The sequence below is a fragment of the Dermacentor albipictus genome, chromosome 1, assembly GCF_038994185.2.
Source record: "Dermacentor albipictus isolate Rhodes 1998 colony chromosome 1, USDA_Dalb.pri_finalv2, whole genome shotgun sequence".
In the NCBI taxonomy this organism is placed as follows: Eukaryota; Metazoa; Arthropoda; class Arachnida; order Ixodida; family Ixodidae; genus Dermacentor; species Dermacentor albipictus.
In genome coordinates, this window is record NC_091821.1 from 138,821,229 (window position 1) to 138,841,834 (window position 20,606).

Genomic DNA, 20,606 nt, shown 5'->3' on the forward strand with positions numbered 1-20,606 from the left:
AGATAGTGCAATTTTTATTTGTATATAAATGAAATGAAAGATGCGGGAATTGCAGAAAGGCAGCTTGATTGCGCAAAGGACATTGTTTTGGTTAAGACAAACCCAGTTCCAGGTGCTGGCCACATTGTCTAACTTGTCATCTGTATTGTTACTGCTTGACGATTTTTCAAGTTCAGAATCTTCATCGCTTTCATCCAACAATTAATCATCACTCGAACCATTGTCACTGCCTAAAACACTTGCAGTGTGCTTCACAGCTGCACGAGCAGCTTGCAATACTGATGGCACATTTTTAAAACAAAGTGTTTGTAGGTACTAAAAATTTAATACAACCTCAAAGCTTGCAAAAAGACCCTTTGAGCACATTTTTTCAGTGACAAAGTTTTTTTTTTTAACAGTTAAAAAAACTTGCAGCAGAACCCATCTCACGATGACTGTCAACTGTAATGTGCTAGCATTGAATGATATAGTGACACAATGTGTTGCCACCATCGAAACAAGTTATGTATGAGGTATGTACTCCAGTGGGACTTCTCTTTCGTGCTTCCCTAAGACAAGGTGTCTACCAACCGGGAAAACCGGGAATTGTCAGGGATTTTGAATAGTCTGGAAATACTCAAGGAAAACTCAGGGAATTTGTGCTTCTATCAGGGAAAATTAGCTGTAATTTTATTGAAAGCGAAGGAGAGTCGCTATAGTGCTGGCTTGAGTAACAGAAGGATCGTAACGAATCGTATTTTGACGCTGTGTCGTCGGCTGGAGGGCTTTCCAGTGTGCAACCGAGACTTTCCGGACGCCCGATAATTCGGACAGCTTCGGGGTGCCACCACGTACCCCATAGAGTTAGTGTATAAGAACGTCTGAAACTTCGGACGCAAGAGCGCTTTGCCGTCCGAAACGGCACTAATCAAATCCACCATTGCCGCCGTTTTGATTACCTCGCCGCCTTGAACCGGTGCTCTCGGACGCAGATCCGCTGGCAGCCGTAGCCACTACCGCGGCAAACGCTCCGGTGCTTCGACGTTCGCTAGTAAGCTTCTTGCCGTCCAGCGCCTTGTTTTGCATTGAAAGAATTCACCGCTGTCAGCAACGGCACCGACTAGCGATTGGCTTCAAAGCTCGGAAAGCACGGCACGTTGTAAAATGCCATGTCCCGAAAGTCAGCTTCGCCTCAATGCAGCAATGTCATGCGGTGAAGCATGCGCGGAAGCATTGCAGTGAAGTATGAGAAGCGTGAGAAGGGGCAATTGTCACGGAACACTATGTATTGCTTAATTGTACACGCGTCATCTCCTGTCACAGTACGAACACCGATATGCCTAATAAGTGTACTGGCAGGCCTTTTCGGATGTGCCTGTGGCGCTTTGAGCCCTTAAGGGCAGTGAAAAATCACGCATTCATTTTTTCGTACTGCCTGATTTTTCGGACGTTTTCGCGGCCGCTAAGGAGTACGAAAAATCGGACTTGGGACTGTAAAACTGACCTAGAGGATACTTCAAATGGCCCGTGGGACGAACGCGCGGTGGAAGGAGGACGTGGACAGAAAGGACTTATGCATTGAGGAATGAACAGGAAAGGAAGCGTGCCGCTGCTTTTAAGGAGTTTTGAGTGTTGACTGACGCCGAGATGCAGGTGTATCTCATCCAAAGAAAAATTTAAAGCAGTGAAACGCAGCACCGAGGCATTGTGCGCGGGATTAGAGTACGTCAGGACAGTTGAGGTTGACCCACCAGCTGTTGAGAGAGAATCTCACCTGCGACAAAGTTCGGGCCTCATACCAATGAGCTTGCTATCAGTTGATAGAAATAGCTCACATGCCCTTAGGTCACGCTGTCCACATTTGTGGACGCGGTTTATTTTTGCCATTTCTGTGCAGTGGTAGCAAGGAATAGAGCACGAACATTAAGCTTATTGAACATTCTGATAACCAAAATTACTTCAATTTTAATTCTAAGTGATATGTATCATTACAGAATACTGCTTTGGTGAAGGCGCTATCGTGTTTTACGTGACGTTTGACGTGGAGCATGTCGGCATCAACCTCGAAATTTATTTTTTTCTTTCTTGACATGCTTGAAGCCAATGAATAATTTGTGCATGTAATTTGAGCAGGGGATTTAATCATTTTTGTGAAGAAACTTAGCATGACTGACTTTTGGTTACTCTGTAATTACAATGACTCATAATAAAATGCTATAAGAGTCATTTTGTTCCTTTCAGTGGAGTCTCAAGCATGTATAAACAGTCATTCATAATTCGTGACTGAAGGGGATATTCGAAAATATGTATTTCCTCATGGATCTCCTTTTTATTCGTATTTCATAATGTTCGATTAGCAATAAGTAACTTTGTTTAAAGGTATTTTTTTTTCGCTGTGCACTTTACTAACGCCTCCCTTCTGATTTTTTTTTGAATGAAATAAATGCTACTCCTTACTATTCAAACTGGATTAAGTCGTTTTGCTTATCTTTTAGCTTGATTACTAGAGAGTGACAGCGTCAGGCAACAAGGTGTCAGCCTGTCTTGACATGAAACAAGGTTCTGTGTCAGTCAGGGAATCTTGCAAAGCCGCTCAGGGAAAACCCGGAAATGTAAACTTGGTAGACACCCTGCTAAGAACACCTGGTGTCATCTAAAGCTGCCGCTGTGAAGCCTGCGCATGGCCTCCAAAATTCATGGCACGCTGGTGTGTGTGAACACATCCTACGGCAACTGGACACCTCTCCCTCGTGCTTCTTTCTGGACATGCTGCACCGTCTAGTGGCACTGCTGAGAAGTCCACGCGTGGCCCCTGAGACGAGAAGTGTAGTGTGCCGGTGCCTGCAAACGCTGGCAATTGTTCCCTCGCTTGGCCGCATACTCAATAACCCAAGTTGGCAAGAGGTTCATGCAAGGGTGGCACATACCCAGTGCATTTGTGGCACAGCCTGCTAATGCGTCGAGTTACTGTCCTTGAAGGAACCTTGCCACGTGGACATGTTTCTACTCAGCATCAGAGAAATTTAAGAGGTATTTTTCGTTATTGTACAGCGGCACACTCCCAGTAGGAGATACCCAGTTACCCAAGTTGACGTCAAAGATGTTTACTGAAGATCGGCACACACCTACTGACACATACCCAGTGATACAAGTTGGCATCAAAGCGGTTCATTGGAGACCAGTACAATGTAAACTATTCAAATCTGTTTTTATACCAAATCAGCCATAGGTCAAAATGTTTCTGACTCTGCCCACATGAGCATGGCACCCGCCCATATGGGCTGAACTCTAACCATTCTGGCCTATCACGGAGGGCTAATGGCCTGTTACATAAAAAATTGGATTAGATTGGAATAGTTTTATGTTACACCTACTATAATGTTTGGGAGGTCAATCCCACCCCTGGCAACCAGTTGTCAAGTTTGGAGTCGGGCATGAAATAGATGGTAGCTGGCCCATGCTGTCGTCCAACTTATCCACGCTGAGGACGTTGTTGAAGGGAAGGATTGCTTCTCATCGAGAACAAGGAATATGGGTTTATTTACAGTATCTACATAAGGATGTTGCAGTTCATCAGCCTAGCGTGACTGCAAGAGAAAGCACCCTCAGCAGCCGCACAACAGCTGCTTATAAACACTGTCCTTCCTAGATCCATAGGTGAGCGAAAGATTGGCAATTCACCAATTCGTAGCGTCCAACGTCATCGTAGTCGACCCGCCTTTTAGGAGGAGGGTTACACACACTTCCACACAGGTTTTACTGACCACGCCGAGGCGAGTGGGTTCTTCGAGACACGGGGCTTGGCCCGGGCAGGCGCTTCTTCATCCCAGTGTTGACCCCGCACACAACGGCCACCGTGTCCGTCCATGACTTCTAAGCCCCATGAGACGGCTGCGCAAGATATCTTCCAAGGGCTCCGCTGCTTCAAACAGCGGACACGGCGAATCCACAAACCATGCTTGGTTTGCTGACCACGTTTAGTCATAGCGGCGCCAAGGGGGTGTTGACGCAGCACATCGTCGTCCCTACCAAACGAGTCACCGTGGCAGGTTGTGAAGGCTTCCATGGTCACTTCGGGGAAGCTCGCCATGCTCGCAGCTGCAGCTGGCTGAGAAAACTTTGCATGTCGGCACCTCTGCAGGCCGTTCCTAACACTACCCAGTTGGGGCGAAAGAGGTTTGTTGTTCACATTGCCACATATTCAGTCACCCAAGTTGGTCCAATGGTTAGTTTCGAGCCTTGTTACCTCAGCGCAGCAGCCTGATGTGCTACACATTCGATCCCCGACTGCCCAGTGACCCAAACAGGCAGGAAAATGGTTAGATACAAACATAGATAGTCCCCTAAAAGTTTGTGAAGTACCCAAGGAATGCTAACGCTTAAAAAAGTGGACGAGTTAACTCGTTATCGACCGCACATTGTCACAAGTTGATTCGTCATTGGCAGTTAGGGGGTTAATCTCTGCGGCACATGCTATGCAGTTCATAATCAACACACACTGTTTTTAAGAAAGTGAATGTAATGTGTGACACTAATAATTGTTTCATGAGCCTCAGTACATAGTAGCGATGGATACAAAGGACTGAAAATTCTTTTGACACTCATTGGCCTGGCCTCTACAGTACAAGGTGTGACTTTTCCACATAAAAATAATTTGCAAAACAGCAGACAACTGTGCAACTGCTCCTTGCAGCACCATATACGTAAAAACTACTTGGCACAAACTTTAGATGCCACCTAGTTGTACACAAGACACTGAAAGAGCCCCGGCTGAGTTTTGTATAAAGCCGTTTATCAGTGTGGTCACCCTGCAACTTGTTTATTCTAATATTTTTTAAAGCCTCAGTGATACGAATATGGCAAAATAAAGTTTTTTTTTTTTTCTGAAAATGCAATAGAACATGATCGCACCAAACTTCAATGCACACAACAAAATTATAAAGTGTGTTGCTGGTGCATGGTTTGCTATAGCTCATTATCAGCACTCATACGAGTTGCAGTTTTGCGTTATCTTTCTGCACTTCATAAATAAATGAAAGCTCTAGACACTGACAGAATGGTTAGTTGGTGACCTACAACATGGTCCGCAACTAGCATCCAAAATTGAAAATTTTCAAACCTATCATAGAATGACATCACTATTAAATTACGCTGCCTCACGAATCTCCTGCTACAAAACTTTTTTGAATGCCTCAAGCACAAGCGAAGTTAGACATAGTTATCAGACCGATGAGTGGATTTCAGTCTCCTTTCATTTCCACGAGCGCGACAAAAGCTACACGTGGGAGACGGCAAGGGGGCATAATGGAGCAATGCCCCACTGGGCCTGCCCAAAGGTTGAATGCGAGACAGCTTGTGGCGGCCACGGTATTATGCTACAGTTTTAATGCAAAAGGCCATGCACAGCAGATGCAGCAGCATGCAACTATAATGTTTAGACCAGCAGTGCAAAAATGAAATAGTTTTTCTGTCTTTTTGAGATCGCAGACATATACATATTTCATTTAACTGACTCAAATGGACAGTAATTGTATTACTGAGAATGTTCTTGCGATCACGAAATCGGCTGATAGCTGTTGTGGGTTTAGCTGCTTGCGATGATGCTGCATGACAACATTGCGGAAGTGACAGCAAGCGACTTTTCACTGCTCTTGACATGAGATTTCAAGTTTCCTGTTGCATGCAATAATATTTGGCTCACGTGGTCACAGGAGCCTCGTTAAAAGATCGGCAATGTTTTCTTACTATGTTTAAGTATTTCTGGGCCCCTTTAAGTGCAAGAAATTTCAGTCGGATACCAATAAGTTTCCGAATGAGAGCATTTTCGCATTTCACACAGTCCATACTACAAGGGTCCTTCAATACTTTACACCTAGTCATGAAGCTTCTCCGAAAGTTTCATATTGGGATGGAAGGTGGCATCAGAGGCACTGGACCCGCCGTGGTTGCTCAGTGGCTATGGTGTTGGGCTGCTGAGCACGAGGTCGCGGCATCGAATCCCGGCCATGGTGGCTGCATTTCGATGGGGGCGAAATGCGAAAGCACCTGTGTGCTTAGATTTAGGTGCACGTTAAAGAACCCCAGGTGGTCAAAATTTCCGGAGTCCTCCACTACGGCGTGCCTCATAATCAGAAAGTGGTTTTGGAACGTAAAACCCCTAATATTATTATTTATTATTATCAGAGGCACTGGCGTAAGTAGAAGTTGAACAATCTGCCACGCCATATGGCTGGGCTGCGCTATCATGCAAATCTTTCATGAGGAAAGGCGCCTCTCCGACATTTATTTCAGCATCTTGATAGAGTGAACTTGCAATGGTCCAAGTGGTAAGTCATCATTGAATAAACAGTCTTTTATGACAAATAATTAAGAATGGTACTGTAAACCTACGATGTTCCTGCAGTTTCCAGGGCATTAAGATAGCAGAGTTGTTTGTTATACTGCCTAGTGCAGAATTGCAACAGCAGATTACAATAATACACAACAAATAGGATATCATATTGGTGCATACATTGTTACGTCTCGGAACGACAACCGACATTCCTTAGGTGCTTCCCACAAGGCGGGTTCGTCAGCACTCGCCCAGATGGCGGTGGGGTCCGACATAGACTGTGATGCGCAAACAAAGGAGCTCACTTTAAAGGGCCCCTCACCAGGCCCCATAGCAAATTTGGGTTATATGCTGGAAGTTGTTATGTGTCCTCTAAGAAGCGTTCTGCCACAAAAATGTTTCAATTCGGCTCATTAATAGCTGAGATAGAAATATTTCAGTGCCGCGAACCCATGATTTCAGCAGGTGGGTTCCACTGCTAAGCAAGACACTCTCTCCACTCGTCCCGTGTAGCGTTCTCAAGCGAAATTCCTTCCCTGCGTTCTCCCATACCGGACCTTGAGGACCACATGGTGCATGCGTCACAGGCCCCGCCTTCATTTTTTTTAGGCACTATGCACTTCTGCCGATGGTGTCGCGTGCGAGCTGTTATCTCGTTTGCGCAGCGCACGATTTTGCGCACTGTGCACAAGAAAACATGACTAGCGGTATAATTCAGTGCTACACGAGTACTGAGCATGATCATGCGCTGGAACGCTGTAGAAAATGGCATAGTTTTGGTACCTGCGCACGTGACCACACGATTGCCAGAACCAGCAGACGAAGCGGAAGTACATCTCTCTTGCTTTGGTGCGAAGTAAAACAAAAAACATGCAGACATTCCGTTTGTGTGTTTTATTATTTCTCTAAACTTCAATTCGTAAATTCAAGCAACAGATCGCACAGATAACAGATGTCTTGAATAATTCTCGAAGTCACCTGTCACCACGAGCGACGTCACACTGCGGACATGACCACGTAGGTGCAGGGGCACGACTACGTCACCATCCAGCTTGGAGCGTGGCAGTCATAAGAAGAACGAAAAATGGCGTACGGTTTGAAATTTCAGGTCTTTTCGTGCCGCGTAGCGATTTAATATTTTGCAGACATGATCGTTATTGTGTAATGTATGCTCTGCACTTGTCAGCTCACAATGGCCAGACCTTGTGAGGGGCCCTTTAACTCTTTCGGGACCGGGGAAAAAACAGGCAATTCTGATGGGTGTCAAAAATTATTTTTTATTACGAATAGTCATTACGCTATATTGCTGCAATGTTTATCAAAATGTAGCTAATTAGATGGTCTTTCATGCATAAAGAAAGGTTAGACTTAAAAGTGATATATAATATTTTTTAAAAAATCTCAAATTCAAGATTTGCTGAAAGAACAACATAAAAAAGTTGGAAAAGTCATGGATATACAAGTGGAAAAACATAATAAAAAAAATTCAAGATATACAAAATGTGCTACAATGCCTCCTTTCTTGCTTGTGAAAATTTGGCACGCGTATCTACAACTGTCTTTTTTTTGTGTGAAATCTAGCTTGCACCAGTGGTCAGCCACTCAGGTCCCACGGTTCTTGTGCCACTCGACGAAGCAGTTCCGGGCAGTCGTAAAACACAAGTGAACTTGGCATGTGCTGCAAAAGACATTAGTTTTGAGCTCGATTTTCTTCTGCTCATAGCACAGCTTGCAGTTTCTGCGTTTTGCCACTTTTTCCGGCTTGTGGAGTGCATGTTTTGCGACGGGTGGTGGAGGCGTGTGTGCTTGCTTGGCACCGTCAAGATTCAGAAGCTGCCGAATGAGCTCTTCTCTAAAAGCTAGGTGGTCAAACCCGGCAGTGCGTGCCAGCTCAGGAATCTCTGGGTGCAATGTGCGGTGAGCTTGGAAGAGTACAAAACTGTTCACACATGCAATATCGATGCAGTGGAAGAACAGAGTCTTCCACCACCGTACGCTTCTCATGAGAACATTATAATATCCAATCATTTGATCCGATTTATCTACGCCTAGCATACCAGCATTATAATCATGGATCAGCAGAGGCTTTGTTATAGATATCTGAGTCCAGGAGTTTTGCCTTCTTTCCCTTCTTTTTGCGGTGACCGTGTCATTTGCAGTATGAACCGTGCTCATCATGTTGACAACATGCCGGTCTTTCCACTGAAGGTACAGGATGTTCTGATCGCGCAACCATCGAATGTCGCCACGTCGAGCTTTTTTTTTCCCACCGTGCATCCTTCAGTTCGGCAGGAAATCCTCGGCGATCCTTGCGTGTGGTTCCGCAAGCCAATGTTTTTCGGCTGAGAAGATGACTGAACAGGCTAGTAGAAGTGTAAAAATTGTCCATAAAGATCCTGTAGCCCTGATCAAGATATCTGTGACACAGCTGGCAAACTACGTCGAAAGCTAAGCCATGGCGCCCTGGCTGCTCACGCTTACCGGTATACACACTAAACTGCACAGTATATCCGGTGCCAGGGTCAGCTAGGACCCACAGCTTGTAGCCCCATTTTGTTACTTTATCTTTGATATACTGTCGGATGCCTGACCGCCCTTTCGATTTCACCATGCGCTCATCCACGGAAAGATCGCGATGTGGCTGGAAAAGATTCGCTGACACTTCGTTCATGTGTTGCAGGAGCCACCACATGTATCGGAGCTTTCCTCTTGAACTTTGAGTGACATCGTCCAAGTCTGCAACTTGCAACATTGCGAGTAGAGCTATGAACCGGCGTCGCCGCATGATCCCTGGTGGGAGCAGACCGCTGTACAGATCTCCTACGTTCCAATACAGCTTCAGCCGAGGAACCTTCACAACGCCCATGTAAATTACGAGTCCGATAAACTTTAGCATTTCACTTGGGGTGACTTCTTCCCAAGATCAATCGGAACAAGCATGCGTTGGTTTTTCCAAAATGTGAGTCCAAGCATACTTGTTCGTGTTGTCACAAATTGTTTCGATCACATTCATCGAGAAAAACAGAAGAAAGAAGTCCAGAGCAGTCAAGAATTTCTTTGATCCGCTTCTGAGCGCCACGCCCACTTCTGCGTCCAAGTACACGCCAGGTTCCCGTCGCGGCGAAAACTCAATCCGCTTCTGCGCTGGCGGCAGCAGATCATTGCCGTAGCTTGTTGAGACCCTATCAAGTAAAGATAAAATAATGAGAACATATAGCGAGCCCGTTCACCTACTCCAGAAAGAAATGAATGTGGAACTATGCTCACCTTCGGCTACTAGATGAAGTCCGTGGCTCATCATCATCCGAATCGGAGTCCGAAATAAAATCGGAGCTGCCGAAGTCGTCTTCAGACTCTTCGCTGCTCGGTTCATCAAAAAAATCCGTTGCCGAAGCAGCGGAATCGCGCGATTGACGGCGTTCTTTTCGAGCGACCGGACGCGAGCACGACGCCATTTTCCACTGCGTCCGCCGCCGCCGCAATCGAGAAAATTCTCTCTCGCGTATCGCCACCTGCTGGAAATGAAAGAAACTATGCCGAAACCGAGAGTCTAGTTCCTGACGACCTCCTAGATGGAGCTACATGTCCAAGCGCGCGGAAATTTGAACGGGGCAGTGCGCGCAAAACCGTCGATCATATAGGATCGATGGCCTATGGGCCGGTCCCGAAAGTGTTAACGCGACAACAGCCACTGCCTTTCGTGGAAGCGGTAACTATCACGAACGGAGGGCCCTGACAACCTGACAGTTGCGGAGAGCCCACTAATTGCAAAGGGCCAACGTTGAGGACTTCTGTGGGAACTGCGTCGACTTCGGTTTTCCAGATTGCCACGTGGTTGCCTCGTATGTGGGAGCAATCACGCAACATTGGAGGCAGAATGCAGTGGAACGGTGCAACATCATGGGTGGGAACTTGCGAATGATTCGACAATTGTGATTGGCCAAGACATAGTCATCAGATTCCCGAGTCTTGCATTGTAGGTATTGTTCATTGTCCTCTTGAACAACTAGAGAGTATTTTTTTACTATGAGCTTAGATCATTCATTAACAAATGACTGCATCATTCTCTATCTGAGCCGTTACAATTATGTTCCTTGTCAGGTATTGTTCACAAGCAATACGTAGAGGAGAAAAAATGGGTGGGACGTCACATAGTAGTGACGGTGAAGAAACCAGCAAAACTGGGAATGACAAAACTAGCGTTTTCTTGGGCGAACTTATGCCATGAAAAACAGGCTACACTCAAAGAATGGTGACTGCAGGAAATACAGTCGGCGATCGGCGAAAATCTGATCCGTGGGTCAAGTGCATCGAAGGTTCCAGAGTAATCGTTGGTGCCCGTGTGTCTTTCAGAAAGTTCTACACAATTCACATCTCACATGCAATCAGATTACACAAGCTTGTGTGACAACAGACAGCAGAAAGAACATTCGAGAAACTTCCGATACATGCAGGCATGTCCCACGCTGAGCGATAACATTTGTTAGACGGTAAAAAGCAGTCCCTCGAAAAAGATATAGAAGTACACGAGTCAATGCCGCCTTCTCAAAAAGCATTGTCCTGATGCTACAAACATGACAGGAGTGAAAAAAAAAAAACCAAAAGGGCACTTATTAAGCGGTAACAAAACAACAAAGAAACAAAGTTCAAAGTTGAGCTATGCAATGTCTCAAAGATTATTAGCGCTGGTAGAACGGCTTAAGTCGCACAACATGGACTATTTCAGGTCATGAGTGGTGCCGCTGTGATAGCGAAATGCCGTCTGGCACAACCTCATAGTCGAGTGCGCCAATGCATCAGATGATCTTGTAGGGTCCAAAATAGCGGCGTAAAAGCTTCTTGCTAAGCCCTCGTCAGCGTATTGGAGTTCAAACTCAAACACTGTCGCCGGGCTCATACTCGACGTAGCGTTGTCGAAGGTTGTAGTGCCGGCTGTCCCTCCTCTGCTGGTTCTTGATCTGCAGGCGGGTGAGCTGGAGATAGGTGGCGACGTCAAGTTCCTGCTGTAAACCTGCTTGAATGGTGGGATCTATGTTGTTTCTTGCACCGCCGTGTTGTAAGCGAATGTTACGTACGGCAGGACGGCATCCCAGGTCTTGTCTTCAATGTCGACGTACATTGCTAGCTTGTCAGTGAGGGTCTTATTCAGGCGCTCCGTAGGACCATTTGTCTGCGGGTGGCCGGCAGTTGTCCTCCTGTGGCTTGTTTGGCTTTATTGCAGATGGCTTGGGTGAGCTTCACTGTTAAAGCCGTCCCTCTGTCAGTGATTAGGACGTCTGGGGCACCATGTTGCAGCAGGATGTACTCGACGAAAAATTCAGCCATTTCGCCTGCGCTACCTTTCGGCAGAGCTTTCATTTCAGTGAAGTGGGTGAGGTAGTTTGTCGGCCACGACGATCCACTTATTTCCAGATGTTGACGTTGGAAAGGCTCCCAACAAGTCCAGCCCGATCTGCTGAAATGGTCAGCAAGGAGGCTCGATCTGCTGTCGTAATCCTGCTGGCCATGTCGGTGGTGTCTTGCGTCACTGACAGTCTCTGCATGTCTCGACGTAATGGGGAACGTCGGCGATCAGGCACGGACAGTAATACTTTTCCTGTATCCTCGAAAGCGTCCGGGAGAATCCAAGGTGTTCAGCAGTCAGATCGTCATGTAGGGCATGCAGTACTTCTGGACACACCGCTAAGAGAACAAGAAGGTAGTAGGCACGGACTGGTGAGAAGCTCTTTACGAGTAGGTTGTTTTGAAGCAAGAACGAAGACAATCCTCGTTTAAATGCCCTAGGGACAACATCGGTGTTCCCTTCCAAATACTCTTTGAGACTTTTTAGCTCCAGGTCTGCTTGTTGCTGTTCAGTTAAGTCTTCCGCGCTTATTCCAAGGAAGGTATTGTCATCCTTGTCATCTTGCAGTGGCGGATCAATGGGGGCATGTGATAGGCAGTCGGCATCAGAGTGTTTTCGTCCGGACTTGTAGATTACAGTGATGACATATTCTTGCAGTCTGAGACTCCACTGCACTAGCCGTCCTGAAGGGTCCTTTAAATTCGCTAGCCAACACAATGCATGATGGTCACTGACAACTTTGGATGGCCTGCCATATAGGTAAGGGCAGAATTTTGCTGTAGCCCAAATAATGGCAAGGCATTCCTTTTGGGTCGTAGAATAATTGCCTTTTGCTTTTGACAGCGACCAGCTAGCGTAAGCTATCACCCGTTCAAGTCCGTCTTTCCTCTGGACTAGGACGGCACCGAGGCCTAGGCTACTGGCGTCACTATGGATTTCAGTCTTGGCGTCCTCGTCGAAGTGCGCAAGTACCAGCGGTGATTGCATGCGTCGTTTGAGTTCTTGAAATGCGTTGGCCGGCGACATTTCCCACTTGAATTCGACATCACATTTAGTTAGATGTGGCAGCAGCTCAGCGATGCAAGTCCCTGACAAAGTGCCTGTAGTAGGCACAGATGGCAAGGAATCTACTTACTGCCTTCTTGTCGATGGGCTGAAGGAACTTTGGGAGTGCAGCTGTCTTCTGCAGGTCGGGGCAGACTCCAGATTTCCTAGGAACAAAAGCTCATCGTAACTGAAACTGCACTTTTCTGGCTTGAGAGTAAGCCCTGATGACTTGATGGCCTCTAGTACTGTCAAAAGCCGCCTGAGGTGATCGTCGAAATTTCCGGTGAAGACGACGATGTCCTCCAAGTTAACAAGACAGGTCTGCCACTTTAATCCAGCTAAAACCATGTCCATCACCCGCTGAAATGTTGCAGGTGCCGAGCACAATGCCGAGCACAATGGCATAACCTTGAACTCACAGAGGCCGTTTGGTGCCATGAAAAGGTCTTTTCGCGATCTCTCTCGTCGACTTCTATTTCCCAGTAGCCAGGCTAGAGGTCCATTGACGAGAAGTATTTAGCGTTGCAGAGCCGGTCCAATGCGTCGCCTATTGGTGGGAGGGGGTGTCCTTCTTCGTGATACTGTTCAGTCGACGATAATCGACGCAGAAATGTAGGGTTCCGTCCTTTTTCTTCGCCAAGACTACAGGAGATGCCCACGGGCTTTTCGACAGCTGGATGATGTTCTCATGCAACATTTCATCGATTTGTTGCCTAACAACTTTGCGTTCTCGCGTCGAAACTCAATAAGGGCTCTGGTGGAGTGGTCGAGCGCACTTTTCGGTTATTATGTGATGCTTTGCAGCTGGTGTTTGTCAAATCCTCGATGATGTCGAAAAGTAGTATTTGTATCGATGCAAAAGACTTCGGAGCTGTTGCTGTTTACTCAGGGGGAGACTTGGATTAATGTCGAAGTCTGGCTTGAGAACTATGGTCATCGGGGTAGATACGGCAGAATCCAAGAGGACAAATGCATTGCTGGTTTTCACAATTTCCTCAATGTATGCGATCGTCGTGCCCTTGTTGATGTGCTTGAACTCCTGGCTGAAGTTTGTCAGCATCACTTTCGCTTTCCCTCTATCAGTTGAATCCCTCGCGCGACGCAAATTTCACGGTCGAGCAGTAGACGTTGGTCGCCCTCGATGATGCCTTCTATGTCTGCCAATTGAAATGACGATGCTGGAGTGAGGCGGGATGCTGACTTGGTCCTCAAGGCACACTGAGTGGAAGGCCTCTCCATCGGTACTGCTTCGTCTGTGGACAGCATTATCGACTTTGACCTCAGGTCGATGATGGCGCCATGTTGGTTCAGGAAGTCCATGGCGAGAATTACGTCTTACGAGCACTGTTGAAGGACAACGGGCATTGCAGGGTAGGTCCGGTCATGAACTGTAATTCTTGCCGTGTAGATTCCCATTGGCGTTATGAGGTGTCCCCCAGCTGTCTGAATTTGAGGGCCGTCTCATGCAGACTTGAGTTTCTTCAACTTGGCGGCGAACAATCCACTGATGATGAAGTAGTCGACTCCTGTGTCCACTAAGGCAGTGACTGCATGGCCGTCGACAAGCACGTCGAGGTCAGTTGTTCTTTGTCTTGTGTTGCAGTTAGGTCTTGGCGCAGATCACAGCTACGTTGTGTTGATGTGTGGTTGGTACGTCGCATCGTCAGGTCTTTGGTCGGTGCATTCTTTGCTTCCAGGCTTTGTCGGGATGGCGGCATGTCGTTTTTATCTCGTCGAATTAGTCTTCGGCGGCGCCGCAGGATCTTCGTCAGTTCGACGAACAGCAACTGCACTTTCATCGGTTGCTCGTTTTAGTTTTCCGGATATGGGCAGACGGACTGGCCCCGGGCTGGGTCAGTGTATGGACAGTGCTGCGGCGACAGGTAGCGGCCTGGTGACAGCGAACGGGATGGTCGTCGAGGGCTCCACTGAGTAGCGGCGATGTATTCGGCGATATCACGAGGCGCTCCCCAAGCTGTGGGTGCGGCGCGTTGACAGTGAACCTTCACAGTCCCAAGTCGTGATAGGGGCATCGGTGGTAGATGTGGATGGTGGTCGAGAGCATGCCAAATGTCAGTCTTCTTTGTGTAGCTGTGCTGGGCAACGGGTGGGCATGCTGGCGGCGGTGGATGACAGAATGGCGTTGTTACAGGGCCCTGGCGCAGTCGCGGAGGGGGACCTTGGTGGCAGGCGACTGTGGCGTAGGTCATCGCTTCTGGCTGGGGTTGCAGTGATTGTGGTTGCACCTCAGGAACTCCAAGCGATCGCTGAACCTCTTCTTTGACGATGTCGGCGAGTGAGGCCACTTGAGGCTGCGACCTTGGAAGGAGCTTCTGCAGTTTCTCACGAACGACTGCTCTGATGGTCTCCCGCAGGTCATCGCTGCCGAGTGCTTGTGCATCGGTGTGGTTTGCGGTCAGCAGTCGGCGATTATATTGCTTTGTCCACATATCGAGCGTCTTCTCAATTGTTGTGGCCTCAGAAATAAATTCGGCAACAGTCTTAGGCGGGTTGCATATCAATCCGGCGAAAAGCTCTTGCTTCATCTTGGATTGTAGTGCGAAGTGACACGGGCAGAGACTACAAGCAAACAGGTCTCTGTCTGTGTCACTTCGCACTACAATCCAAGATCATGTTACCGTACCAACTCCCCCAAGTTTCTATCCTTTTGCATTACAGCTTTTGCTTCAAACTGTGCATCAAGAAGTGAACTTTTTTTTCTCTTCTGGCATGTCTCGGTCGGCGTGTTGAAAGAGGCGAGTCATCTACTCTGTAAAGATCGCTATGTTCTCATTCAGTAGCTGCATGCGGGTTTCCAGTAGAGTTTGGGCTCGCTCTCTGTGCAGGAGACTTGTGAACGTCTGCAGGAAGCCGTTGCAGAACAAGTCCCATGTAGTCAGGGTTGATTCCTGGTTCTCAAACCACGTCCTGGTGGCGTCTTTTAAGGTCAAGTACACAAGCCGAATCTTGTCGTAGTTCCAGTTGTTGAATGCAGTGACCCTTTCATACGTTTCCAGCCAGTTATCCGGGTCTTCAAATGATGATCCACGGAAGGTCGGTGGCTCCCCGGGCTGCTGCAGCATGTTGGGGGACGCTGGGGCTGTGATTGGGGTTGACTTAGTGACGATCTTCCTAGTCGTCTCAGGCAAAAGTCCGTGCTCTGGGGGCAGTCCTTGCATGTCCGCGGCTACCTCGCTGGTTCTTGGCGGCGTTGGTGTTGTCTCCTGCATTCAAGCTTGGGTCACGGCTTTGTGGGGGTGTCCGGTACATGAACTCAAAGCATATCCACCAGATGTCACGTGGTAGTGACGGTGAAGAAAGCAGCAAAACTGGGAATGATGAAACTAGTGTTTTATTGGGCGAAATTGTGCACTCAAAAACAGGTTGCACTCAAAAAATGGTGACAGGGGCGAACACAGTTGGCGATCGGCGAAAATCTGATCAGCTTTAATACATGAGCCATCCAAGGTTCCAGATTAATCGCTGGTGCCCGCGTGTCTTCCAGAAAGTTCTACACAATTCGCATCGCAGATGCAATCAGCTTGTGTGACAACAGACAGCAGAAAGAAAAAGAAATTTCCGATACATGCAGGTGCGCCCCACACTGAGCTATAACATTTGTTAGATGGTGAAAAGCGGTCACTCGAAAAAGATATACAAGTACACATGTCAGTATGTCCCATTGTCCACATAGGCCAGCTTCATCAAGGAAAGCATTACATGCCTTTGTTGCCTGCTTCTACGTACTTATGGCTGCCTGTAAAACAATTGGAAGTACCCTAGGTACACTAGCAGACTTTACAAGAAGCATGGGCCTGTGTTGCATGTTTTCGTTCTGTTTACTTAAAGACCAACTTTATACCAGCATTGTCTTTCAAGTCTGTCCATTATCACAACAGTTTTCGGAAAACAAATGCTTCATAGAAAGCCTCAAAGGCTATGCATTTATCATAGATAGCGCATGATGTGTGTGATGCTAATAATTAGATAATTTATTACTCCTACGTATGAGTATGGCAAATTCAAATCATAAAAACAGAAAGCTGTTATGGAAACATGCTTTTCCGTAAATAAATGTGGCAGAAATTGGGCTTCAGCTTTATATGTGTTTGCTCTAGTACAACAAAGACGTCTTTCTCAAAAGAGTCACCGTTTACCATTGTGGTGACCTGAAGGAAGACAGAAATAACAACGAAACATGCGGAAATGCAAAATGCAGTAAACAATTGCAGTAACCATTTTTTTTTCTATAAGTATGCTATCAAGTGCAAGAAAAAATCAGGAGGTCCGTATACGTAGTTGCACAGAAAAGTTGATACTGTGCAGTCAGGTTTCCAGGAAAAGTGACACTGATAAGTCTTGCTGTCCATGAAAGTGTTAAAGAATTGCTTTAAATGCAAAATTTTCAATGGAAACATTGCATAGCCCAATGAGAAATATCCAGATAATTTCTGTGAAGATAGCTGCACTGGTTTTCATTTTTTTGGGCGGCAAAGAAAGTGTGCAAGGTTTTGAAACATACCACGTGACTGGCCGATTGTGCGAATTGACGTTAGTGCCCTTAAACATGCTACCAACAAATTATTGATGCCAGCAAAATTTAGACGCAATGGTCACACCCACTGTCTCCGATGCATCACCATACAGTGCCAAAACCTCCTCACCCTTTACACAATCGATCTACAATAAAAACACTGGCAGAGCTTCATGAATTGGCATGAGCTATTAATCTTATATCCCATGGCTTCATTTGCTTTACTGCTTCAACAGTGGAGGCCAAGACCATTGTCTTCAATCCATCAGCATTTCTAACGAACTTCTAATGTGTTCGGTCTGCATGCAGCATCAATCATTCGTAGGTAGCATGCTTGAGTGCACTAATGTCGCTGCATGTAGGTCCCTAGTTATGTGGTACTTTTTCAAATCTCATGCACTTTCTTTGCAGCCTGGAAAAATTTTAAGCTAAATTTTAAACTTTTAGCTGCTCAAAAGGACAGTGTACAGTGCTAAGTTGGTTGCATTGTAGCAAACACATGAGTTTTTAAAGTCTTGGCAGAAGTTAGCCGAAACGCCATATAGATGCAGGTTATATTTTGTGGTGCACAATATTAAAGGCAGAGCAACAACATGTTTTACGCATTACTAAACTCTCATGAGGTGCAAGCTTAGTCTTACTACTGATAAAGCAAAAGTAAGCTCACTCCTCATGCAGTTAAGTGCTACCAATGAAACATTGCATTATCTACTTACGCATCTCAGCCAGTCTGCGCTCTTTAAGTTGCATTGCATACGTTTGTTGTTGGGCTGCCAAGTACTGCCTGACAAAGTCATTCTGTCCAGTCAGTTCATCTTGGAGCTGCAAAATGTGCCAGCAAAAAATAAACATGCAATATAAGAACTAAAAGATCAACAATTAAGGCAATAGACAAATGTGGAATCCTGTTAGCAGGCTTCTCCACATGACCACCATCGCCAATATGTTGGAGCTTGTGGTGCTAGTGGTAAGAAGAAAGCAGCCAATGTGTGCTTTACTTCCTGTCTTGTACCTAGCATGTACCTGGCTAGAGAATGAGTACTATTTCTGTCTCGGTGGCACTGCGACCATGCAAGGAAGCCTACTCACAGAATTTCTCGTATATATTGGTATAAACTAGTTATTAGTCGTGTGGCACACTCAAACACTGGCATGCAATCTTATGACACACTTTAATATTAACAGGATGCTAAAGTAGGTCTTGTACTCTTTTTGCAAGAGGTTGCCATTAATAAAATATTGCTATAGCTAATGTTCATTTCTACATTTAACTGGGTATGACATAATGGACAATATACTGAAGCACTGCTGGCGATAAGCTGATCGCATTAGAATTTAGCTTTTCATTGTGCCAGAAATACCCCACCATGGCATCACTGACAACCATCACTGAAAGCTGTGTACACTGGGTTAACTGTTGCTCTACATATATTACAGCTTTAAAGTTTTTAGGAGTTTTCTGGGTTATATCTGCCACTGCTCTCTCTGCTGTCTATTTCTGCCAAAGACAAGTACGACACATTTCTCGTTCCGTTGCAATGTGAAAAAAAAAAAAAAGCACTTACGTCAAGGTTGGGCACACGATCTGGAAGAGAAATACGTTTTGAAATGCGTTGGTTCAAGTCATCAAGTGGAGTTAATTTGGTGCTGCACATACAACTCACCTTCAGCTTTCACTGACTCCTCGTGCAGTTTCTCTATCTTAAGTTGCTGTGAAAAAAAAAAAAATACGCACGTTTAATTTGTATATACCATGTATGCGCACATTTAGCTTTCTTCCACTAACACCCAAAAATACCGCATACACTGTCCCCCACTACAAGGTAGCCAGGTGTTACGGCAGTTGACCCATGCAATGAAAGGCTAAATAATCCATTACAAATGTCTAAGTGCTTTTGGGTATACCGCCAAACCTACGACTTATAAGAAACCATACCCACGTACTTCCCATCTTCGCCTGACAGTCGAGCCTCAAGTGCGTGCGCACTCGCATAGCAAAAACTAAACCGCGTTATGTTGTGAAGATGCGCTGTGTATTTGTTTACAGAGGCTTGCTGCACGTGCTTCTCGTTGGTGGTAGTCTGGTGAAAGTTGCACACAGTTGAATGCCAGCAGAAACGCAGTAAGGACAGCAGCGAGACACTGCCGCGCGTTTGGTCACTCGTAGCAACGACGTTGCTTTCGTCGGCCGAACCACAGGTTCTTGCGCGCATGAGAGCCAGCTTCATTTACTGAGACCGCACTGCTTACCAGCTTCAGTCGCTCAACGAGTTCCTTCTTGCTCCCACTTTTCGGTAGTCCTCGTTTCTCAAGTGCAGATCTGAGGTCGACGACGCGTAACGAATGTAGAGCTTTGCTATCTAGTCCAGCTTCCGATTTATCCGCCATATTTCGCTGTTGCTGCCTCGGCCCCACTGGCCCCACTATAGCCCCACCAAGGTGTGGTCCAGAGCTCATTTATGCTGTGGGCGATTCGTTGCTTCGCGCGTCGCCAAGAGCGCTGCTGTCCAGCACTGCAAGCGCCTCTGAACACGTTACAGTTCTTCGATCGTCATGTTCGTGCATTCCCATTTTGTAGATGGTCTCTAAGGGAGTGTGCTATCCTAGAGTTCTCCAGTTCTCTGTTTTTGATGTAAACTGCAAGCCAGCAGCACGGACGCTCGATGAGGTGCGTTTCATCCACGACCGGCTTGGTTTCATCGAGCCATGCCAGCAGCCTTCCGCTAGCGACGTCTGGCGAAAAGGCAGTGTGGTGTGCGCTCCGTTACCGTGGTTTCTGCGGTTTCTGTATGGCCCCTAGTTTCTGTCCTTGTGACGTCACACAACATTTTGCGATTTTGCTTGTTGATAGTCGCGAGTAGGCGGTGTCTCCGCGTGCGCCAGACGATCGGGCGTCGTACTGTTGCAGCTGCTGCCTATTACATGGAAACACCTGGCTGCTTTAGTTCCTGGCCTTTGGACTGGCGCTTCCTGCGTTTCGCATCACTCGGACGCAGCAGCTGGGCGTCTCAGGGCGGTTTATGCACGGCTGCGCAATTTTGCCTCACTTCAAACGTGCATAGCGAAACTACGCGTGCAAGTACACGGACTATCAAAAATGTGCGATCGGTTTGGTTTAGTGTTGCAACTGGTATCTCAGGCTCTTGGCCAGGACGATCGAAATGAGTATGAGGTAAGCTGTCATGATGGCCTGTTGGTATATACGTGCGTCGTGCGCTCTTGAGCGCGTAAATTTTTTTACGCAGACGACGCGTACAGTCACCTCTGTATCGCACCTAACATTCAGGAGGCTGTCTTCCGTGGTATTTTCAAAACAGGAACTCTATTCGCGCGGTTTAAGCATGTGCCTGTAGGTCTGCTGAATTGATTTT

The 20,606-nt window shown here is 46.7% G+C and overlaps 2 protein-coding genes across 5 annotated transcripts in view; one reads left to right on the plus strand and one right to left on the minus strand.

Moving 5' to 3' along the window:
* Acn (apoptotic chromatin condensation inducer acinus) overlaps window positions 1-19,661 on the minus strand; it is a 104,328-nt gene extending 84,667 nt beyond the window's left edge. For 2 of the 3 annotated variants that reach the window (XR_010567464.2, XM_065444175.2), the window contains exons 1-4: window positions 19,486-19,661; window positions 18,900-18,945; window positions 18,801-18,820; window positions 17,952-18,057 (exon numbers count right to left, since the gene is read on the minus strand). Coding sequence is in view for 2 of the 3 variants with exons in the window: in XM_065444175.2 (XP_065300247.2) it covers window positions 17,952-18,057; window positions 18,801-18,820; window positions 18,900-18,945; window positions 19,486-19,623 (310 nt within the window). In the remaining variant the exon portion in view is untranslated. The remainder of the gene's footprint in view (window positions 1-17,951; window positions 18,058-18,800; window positions 18,821-18,899; window positions 18,946-19,485) is intronic. The other variant, XM_065444176.2, reaches the window with a different exon arrangement.
* A 388-nt stretch (window positions 19,662-20,049) lies between these two features.
* Window positions 20,050-20,606, plus strand: part of LOC135911831 (VPS9 domain-containing protein 1-like) — a 64,622-nt gene continuing 64,065 nt past the window's right edge. Inside the window, exon 1 of one of the 2 annotated variants that reach the window (XR_010567465.1) lies at window positions 20,050-20,407. Coding sequence is in view for 1 of the 2 variants with exons in the window: in XM_065444177.1 (XP_065300249.1) it covers window positions 20,333-20,407 (75 nt within the window). In the remaining variant the exon portion in view is untranslated. The remainder of the gene's footprint in view (window positions 20,408-20,606) is intronic. The other variant, XM_065444177.1, reaches the window with a different exon arrangement.